This window comes from Plasmodium cynomolgi, chromosome 3, assembly GCF_000321355.1.
Source record: "Plasmodium cynomolgi strain B DNA, chromosome 3, whole genome shotgun sequence".
NCBI classification, from domain to species: Eukaryota; Apicomplexa; class Aconoidasida; order Haemosporida; family Plasmodiidae; genus Plasmodium; species Plasmodium cynomolgi.
Window position 1 is genome coordinate 295,665 of NC_020397.1, and position 8,585 is coordinate 304,249.

The following is an 8,585-nucleotide window of genomic DNA, read 5'->3' on the forward strand; positions in this document are numbered from 1 at the left end:
TTTTTTTGAGGAAAAAAAATATGAACTGTTCATATGGAAGAGGAAGATCATACAAAAGGAGGAGGACATAAAAACTGAGGAGGAAAATATAAAAGCGAAAGAACGAAGTGTAGAGGAATCCAAAGAGGAACTAAACAAAGCTGAGCAAGTTATATCCTCCACGTATGAAAAACAGTTACACAAAATTGACGAAGAAATTGACGCCCTTGATCGAAACATAAAAGAGCTCGAAGAAATTATTACCATTAAAAAATCGCAAAGGGAAGACGCCATAAGGAGAAAGAAACAATTAGAGAAAGAGAGAGAAACGGAAATGAAGACCCTTCTGCAGAAACAGTCAGATTTAAATACCTCCATTAATTTTATAAAAAATACCACCTCCCTCATGGACGAGAAAAAGAAATTCGTCGAGGATGAAAAGGAAAAAACAAAAAAAGTCGTAGCCCAGTTGAAGGAAGCCTATCAAAACTCCTGTCAGAAGAAGATCCAAACGAACCGCTTACTTTGCGATTTAAAAAATGTCGTTCGAAATTTGTACAACTCGGATGAAGAGTGCAAACACATGTGTGAAGATAATTCAAGGAGGAAGTCCTTCGTGGGAAATTATTGCGAAACAACGGATGGAAAGGGCACTTCCCCTGTGCGTGATGAAAATGCACACACCATTAATGCTACAGCGACCAAAGGACAGGAACAGGCGAGCCACCATTTGGATGCCTCCAATTTGCTCAAAAAAATATTCCTCTTAAAAAAACACATTTTCGACGTGGAAAAAAATATGAACAGCATTAAGGGAAAAAAAAAACAACTCACCATCGACATCAGCCAATTCAATTGCGAAATGGATAACATAAATATTAAGAAGGAAAACCTGAAGAATAAAAAGAAAATCCTTCTGAAGAATAAAATGCTAAGTGAAATTAAGAACACCATTAACGAGTTGGAGGAGTTGGACCAAACGGAGGAAGTCATTTTGAAGCAGCTGGAGGATGCGAAGGGGGACATGAGCTTGTTAAGGAAGGACCACCTTCGGATGAAGGAACAGAAGGAAGCACTAAAGCGCAGATTATTTCGCCAAGAAAGGAAGTTGCTCAAGCGGGAAATACGTCACGTTCGGGGGGACCTCAATCGTGACCAGGGGGCAGACAGTGTGGTAACTCCCCCAGCTGATGAGGGCGTGGCCAACGGTGAGAGGGATGACGTGGCTAGCGGTGAGAGGGATGACGTGGCCAAGGGTGTGAGGGACGACGTGGCTAACGGTGAGCGGGATGACGTAGCCAACGGTGAGAGGGATGACGTGGTTAGCGGTGAGAGGGACGACGTGGCCAACGGTGAGAGGAACAACGTGGTAGCCTCCCCGGTGGAAGAAACCAACGAGGAGGAAGCCTTCCCATTTTCCGAGGAATCGGAGCAGTCAGAGGGGGGAGAATCAAGTGCCGCCTTTAGTCAGATGCTGCACCAGTTGGAGAAGATAAGCGAAAACAGCGAAGATGAGGAGGACCAATATATGTGGAGCGACCAAGAGGAAGAAGACACCTCGCAGAGTGATGAGGAAGAGGGGGAACGGGGAGGAGACGGCGTAATCGGGGTAAGCGGCGGAACTGGTGAAAACGGCGAAACCGGCGGAACTAGCGAAACCGGCGGAGCGGAGACTCCCCTCCCAAGTGATGGAGAAAAAAGTGGCCCATCGGAGGACAACTCCGACAGTGGTGACCATGGCGACGGGGCGGAAGTCGTTACAGATGTTGTGACCAATGGAGAGGAAAAAAACACAAGCGATTCATTCCCACGCAGTAATACACACAGCAGAGATCCACTAGACCAACTGGAAAAGTTCAAGCTGGAGGAGGGTCGTATCTTCGAAAGGATTTTAGAGAAATACAAAAGCTTCTGCAATTTGAGTGAAACTGTAGACCACCATGTGTTGGAAAAAGAAATTCGGCAGGTTTATAGAGACATAACAAGGGAGCAAACCATTTTTAAAAACAAAAAATTGCTCACTTTAAGAAAGAGAAAAAGAGTCCTAAGGAGGTACTACCATTATGTGTCGGACAATAGTGAGGAGGAGGATCTGAATGGATAAATGGTTGGTGGGCCCAGACCACAGGGATTTGCTTGGATGTGTCACCAGGTGGTCACGTGTTTTGTGCCGACAGGAGATGACTGCGCACGCGGGGAGGGTTATCCTTTAGTATAATTCCAGCTCTGCGTATTCTCGAGTTTAATAAAGTGAACCGGTGAGGGGTGGGTGAAGGTGTGTGTATGCCTCTCTCCTTGGAAGCAAACCCGTTGAGGTTTTTTTCTACATGGCGAGCAATTCGCGACGTTTGCGCGTAGGCACCACTCCATCCATCTCTTCCCCCTTGTTCATTCATTCTTTCTTTTTTTTCGTGTGTGATTCCCTGCGCGCGGTAATTTTTTGAAGGCCCCCCTTCCGTGGCACATGGTGTATGCACAAAAAATTTCACCTCTCATTTTCCCGTTGCCGGTTGGGAGAGAAAAGAGGAGTTTTTTTTTTTTCTCTCCGCTCAACCGATTCATCGTTATGCTGATATGCCCATTAATCTATGCCTTTTTTTGTTTGTTTGTCTGATTGCTTCTCTACATGTTTGATGTTTAATTTTTTTTTTTTTTCGCGCACGTGATGACTCCACCCCTATGTGCAAAATTGACGAGTGACTCCATTCGCACAGTTTTCACAAAAAAGGTACCCCAAATATATAACATAGTACCCATTTGTACGCACCTAGACAAGGAGAAATGGAGAGATCCCCACCTCCCCTGGTCTACACATCCACGCGATTTCTCCCGTACACGCATTTGCTAATATTGTTTCGCCCATTTTGATAATCCTTCACACATTTACGCATGAAGGAACAGCTGGGATTTTAGTCCTATGCGATGTGAAGAGAGGGAGACGAATTAGCGGCTTAATTAGGGGCTTAATTAGAGGGTCCCAATACGATCCGTTCGAAGTGCCGAAATAAATTTTTACAGAAAGTTCGATCAACTGACGAAGGAGGCATACTTTTTTCTTTTTTACCCTTTTTATCTTTTTTTTCCTTTTTTTCTTTTTTTTTTTGTTGTATCCCCCCTCGAAACATGTCCTCCTCATCATGTCTGTGAAGAAGTTAAAAAGCAGCGGTCTGCTTAGGCTAGAAAGTAAGAGCGTCGATAAGACGGACGCGAATAACAATTTCGTAAAAAAAAGCGCAAATGTAAAAATTGTGAGGAAGAAAACGGATGGGCAAATTGAGAGGACCCTGACGGGTACCGTTCCTTTGCAGAAGGAGGGGGACAAAGTGGTGAAGCGGAAGGTCCTTAAGAAGGCGCAAGAAGGGGGAGTCACCGTTGTGATGAACGTAGGCAGCACAGGGAATGTTGGCAGCACAGGGAATGCTGGCGGCACAGGGAATGCTGGCGGCACAGGGAATGATGGCAGCACAGGGAACGATGGCAACGCTGCTAACATGGCGGAATCAACCATGAGGAAGCAGGATGAAAAAAAGAGTTATGTCGTTCGGAAGACCGCCGCGAAGTTTAGTGTGAGGTCGGGGAAGACGAACGAAGCTGCCCACAGAGACCTCTTTGGGGAAGATGACGAGGGGAATGGAGAGGAAAGTCTGAAGGGGAACTTCAACTATGACGATGCTGGCAGCGGTAACGGAAAGGATTACCAGGACAATAATAGCCCTGCTGGTGATTACGCCCCCCCTCATGTTGCGAAAAAAATTGTGAAGAAAAAAAAACCCACTGAGAGGGATCCAAACCGAAGCAACCTTTTTACAAATGATGCCATTCCTGGAACTCAATTTGAGCACCCAGGCAACCCCCCCAACGGAAGGAACTACAAAAGCGATAAGGTAGAAGAAGACGACTCGGAAAATGAAATCCTGAATTCAATTATCAGCAGAAATGACGAGTCCACCTTAGGAGAACCACCCAAGGAGGTGAAAAAAAAAAAAAAAAATTATTGTCCGCAAAAAGGTACCTATAAGTGGGAAATTAAAGAATGCAGAAAAGGGTAACCAGCCCCCTGGCGGACTGACACCTCGCGGCGCCACGACGATGACCATGGATAGTAGCAGTGGTGGGAAGAGCAGCATTGCTGGGAACGGTAGCATTGCTGGGAACGGTGGCATTGCTGGGAACGGCAGCATTGCTGGGAACGGTGGCATTGCTGGGAACGGTAGACGGCCGAACGAATGCTGCGAACAAATGGTGAACGAAATAAAAATGAACGAAACGAAACTCGCAGAAATGCAACAGACGCACGAACAAAAAATGAACAGCATGGTAGAAGAAAATAAAAAAGAAAAAGACAAACTAAACACATACATACAAAATTTAAACGAAGAAATGCACAGCATAAATAATAAGCTCTGTGATCAAGTGAAGGAAAAAGATACTCTAAAGGAAAATTACCAAAATTTACGAAGTGACAAATTAGAGTTGGAAGAAAAAGTTGAGATATTAAAAAGGCAGATAGAAGAATCAAACGAAATATCAACCCTCCTGAATGAAAAGATTGCCACATTGGAGGAGGAAAATAAAATGCTACAGGATAGAGACCAACAGAATGAACTAAAGGTTGAGGAACTGAAAAGTGAGAAAATCAAAATGGAAAAAAAAATGGACGAACTGAATCTCCTAATAAAAAAAAAAGACGATCTTATAAACAAGTACATAAGCGAAATAGAGAATTATAAAAATGTGTTGAAGAGTAAGGGAGAAATGATGATCCTTGGTAGCTCCACCACCATCGATAAAAGCATGGCAGACAAAAACAGCCAAAAGGAACAGCTAGCCAAACTGATAAGGGAAAAAAAGGAACTCATTTATGCCTTCAAAAAACAGCTAGACTTGATAGTAATCCTCAAAAAGCAAATGAGCCTTCTCGAAAACAACAAAATTGTAACTATGACTTCTGGCGAGCTTAAGAAGGTGCTTCACGATTGACCGGGGGTGGTCAAGCGGCCATGTGGCATGGCAAATAAACGACTGCGCGGCGAAGTGGCATGGCAAATAAGCGACTGCGCGGCGAAGTGGCATGGTAAATAAGCGACTGCGCGGCCAAGCGGTGAGGTGAAACAATTAACAAACGTAGTTATGACTTCAAAAAAGAAAGCCATTTTTGTGTGTGGCTGGCGGCACTACCCCCCACCACACACACACACACACATGTGCATGTATATGTGCCTACATATACACGTACTCACATAAACGTGACTTTTATAAAACGTCATACAAAAATTGGGAAGCAAAATTTCACACACCGCTCAAACACGTGTCCGTGCTCAGCTACACTTTATTCAAAACGGAAAAAAAAAAAAAAAAAAACATGTATGCACATACGTACGACGCACATAACTGGCTACAGTGGTGCGCGAAAATAATCATTTTTTTTTTTTGCCTCCACGACTGATGAGCCCCTTTTCAACTTCAAAATAATTCTCCGCCAGCGATATGCAAGTCTTTGTAAATGCCGTGCCATCTGCGCAGCTTTGTTGGTTCATCTTCCTCTCCGCGTGACCAGCTTAGTCCCGTTTATACCTCCTTCGGTCGTAATCGGCTCGCCTGTCATTCTCCGCCTCGTCGGAGCTGCCCGCCCTGTCTTGGTGCTGCCTATCACTGTCGTAGTTCGGTTTTCGCTCGTGCGTGCTGCCGTCGTCGTGCCGGTTGTCGCCCTGGCGGTTCCGCTCATCATGTCTACTTCGGCCATCGTACCTGCTTCGGTCGTCGTATCTGCTTCGGCCATCGTGCCTGCTTCGGTCATCATGCCTGCTTCGGTCATCATGCCTGCTTCGGTCATCATGCCTGCTTCGGTCATCATGCCTGCTTCGGTCATCATGCCTGCTTCGATCATCATGCCTGCTTCGATCATCATGCCTGCTGCTTCCATCATGCCTACTGCTTCCATCATACCTGCTGCCTCCATCGTACCTGCTGCCTCCATCGTACCGACCGGCGCTGTACCCCCCGTCCTGCTTCCTCCGGTCGTAGTAATTCTTGTAATAGCCGCCTCTACCTCTACCTCTGCCTCTGCCTCCGCCTGCACCGCCACCTCTTTGGTAATCACTTGACGTGAAACTCCTCGACCGGGAGCGATTAAAGTGTCTGCTTCTGTACGTGTCCTTTTTGTAGAAGGACTCTCTGTTGTTGCTGTAGCCACTTGCGTCCCTGCTCGTGTCATTATCGCCCCTATCCTTGTCCTTTTTGACATCCTTATCTGCAAAAAAAACAAAAAAAAGGACAAAAAGTGCAAAATGTGAGAAATGCGCAAAATGTGCAAATAGCACAGTAGTGCGCGAACAATGTGTTTGGAGCACGTGGGGAATGCAGACAGCAGCGCTGAGCCATTTGTTCCAACGAGTACGAACCTACTATCTTCCTCTTTTTCTTCCGACCAAATTCATCATACTCTTCATCGTCCGAGTCATGGACTCTCTTTTCGTTACTTCCCTGAATGTCATAGTGTCCTCCACCTTTGCCAGTCCGTACCTCTTTATTCGACTTGGGGTCATTCCCCTTTTTTGGGAACTTTGCTTTACTACACATGTTACACTTTTCTCTCTTGGCCCAATTGATGTTACCGCAGTCGTCACACTTCCAGTCGTTCGCTTTGAAGAGTACCTGCTTGGGGTTTTTTTTCACTACGGGGTGGTGGATGCCGCGAGTTGCGAAGCGGGGGAAATGAGTACGGCGATGAGTGTAGCGGTGTGCAAGGTGATGCGCGAAGTGATGCGCTAAGTGATGCGTTAAGTGATTCGCTAAGTGATGCGTTAAGTGATCCTCTAAGTGATGCGCTATGTGATCCTCTACGTGATGCCCATTTCGAAGCCCGCTTCCACGTTGCACACGCTGGAGTGGCAGGGAATGGTGAGGGTCAGTACGCGGCACAACTATACACAATTACTCATGGCGCATGACGAGTGTGCCATTTTAAAACCATTACTTGTGCTTTTTGGCCTGACTCGGTTACATCGGTTACAGTGTGTTCTTTGAGCCGAATTCACAGTCCCGCAGCTTTAAAAATAATGTGCATGAAAAGCGTTTCTTCATTTTTTGCATGCAGTAGGGTGTGCTATGCACGGCGGTGGCGTACTCAGATACGTGCGTAGGCCTAGCAGCACGTGGGTAGGCCTAGCAGCACGTGGATAGACGTAACAGCACGTTCTGTTAGGCCTACCCACGTGCTGTTACGTCTACACGCGTGTAGGCGTGCCCTTGACTGCCCCGGGGTGTTATGCCCGATTGGGCGTGCACCACGAAAGGGACAAGTGGGAGCGGTTAGCCATGGTCAGGGGTAGTTAGACGCAACGATGCATTTTCCGCGGCGGATAGACCTGATCCGAAGCAGCAAATGAATTGGAAAAATTTGGCATTACTTTTCGTCCGAGCATATCCAGTCCCCCGTCAGTTCGTTGTCTGCAGGATGTAAGGGGCGGAAAGGTGAGGAAGTCACAAAAAAAAAGGGGGGTACAAAAAAAAAAGGTTTTTGCTAATGCACAAATCGGAGCAGACAAACAACTGCGCAACAACGAATGACAACATTAGAATTTGCAAAAATTTGCGCACAGCATTGCAGACGGGGTGAAAAAAAAATGCTCAGAATGGGAACGTGCCACGCGCGGGGTACACACTGAGAGACGCGAACTGTGAAGCACAACATCACACGCACAGCAAAGCGGTTTAATGGGCTAACCTATGTACTTTCGATTATCCATCCTGTGCTTTGCCTCATTTACATTCTACGTCCCTTCGGTCTACTACTCCAGTTTGCTTCTCCGTCTGAGTAGCAATTTTTTTTTTTTTTTTTTCCCTTTGGGACTTGTTTGCCTTTAAAAGGGTGTATATAACATGGGTGCCTCACAAACGTTTCAATCGCACGGGTAAAAAATGAAGTCGCGATTTGTTCATGGTTGGTTAAAAAGGGAAAAACTCTGCGCGCGGTTGGCACGGGCGGGTACACATAAACACATACATAAGGATAAACATTCATGTGACGCCAAAACGGCTGCTATCCCTTCCCCGGAGGGATACTGCCGCCAGTAAAAATTCAATTTTACGTGGTACATTCACATGAGTCCCTCGACTGATGAGAAGGGTGGGGGGGATGTCAATTTCTTGTACTCCTTGTGCGACTCTTTCGCGTTGCCTGTGACGTGCCACTTCTAACTGGTAACTGCTGACTTCCTCCTTTCCAGTTCTTTCGTCGCGCTTCTTTTTTTTTTTTTTTTTTTTTTTTTCCTATTAGTATACCACTAGAATGAGCACTATAATTTAAGGCTTTGTACATCCGGACTATCATTTCGGGCGGGAGAAAAAAAAAATGTGCCAATGGGGTCCCCACCCACCCCCGAACGTTGGTGCACCAAAATTAGTACAAAACAATTCTAATTGGAAGGAAAAAAAAAAAAAAAAAAAAAATGCCTCTCCCTTGAGCAAACCGCGAAGGGATGCCTCCAATAAAATTTTCCTACATTAGGTGTATCTCATTCCATGGTAGGTTTTCCACCGGGGTGCTGTTACCCTCTGCTTCTTTTTTTTTTTTTTTTTTTTGTCAACTATTTTACCTTATTTTT

General features: G+C 45.7%; 3 protein-coding genes across 3 annotated transcripts in view; 2 read left to right on the forward strand and 1 right to left on the reverse strand.

The window, feature by feature from the left end:
• Nucleotides 1–2,083, forward strand: part of PCYB_031580 (hypothetical protein) — a gene marked incomplete at both ends in the record, with an annotated part of 3,194 nt that extends 1,111 nt beyond the window's left edge. Inside the window, one exon of the mRNA XM_004220828.1 lies at nt 41–2,083. Within this exon, the coding sequence (XP_004220876.1) occupies nt 41–2,083 (2,043 nt within the window). The remainder of the gene's footprint in view (nt 1–40) is intronic.
• A 1,033-nt stretch (nt 2,084–3,116) lies between these two features.
• On the forward strand, nt 3,117–4,296 carry PCYB_031590 (hypothetical protein; the record flags this gene model as incomplete). Its single annotated transcript, XM_004220829.1, has 2 exons — nt 3,117–3,950; nt 3,988–4,296. Coding segments are annotated over 2 exons (1,143 nt in total), but the record flags the coding sequence as incomplete, so codon positions are not given.
• A 1,241-nt stretch (nt 4,297–5,537) lies between these two features.
• Nucleotides 5,538–6,558, reverse strand: PCYB_031600 (zinc-finger RAN binding protein; the record flags this gene model as incomplete). The annotated part of the gene is made up of 2 exons (XM_004220830.1): nt 5,538–6,229; nt 6,381–6,558. 2 exons carry the CDS (start codon nt 6,556–6,558, stop codon nt 5,538–5,540), a joined length of 870 nt encoding a protein of 289 aa, XP_004220878.1.
• Between the last annotated feature and the right edge of the window lie 2,027 nt (nt 6,559–8,585).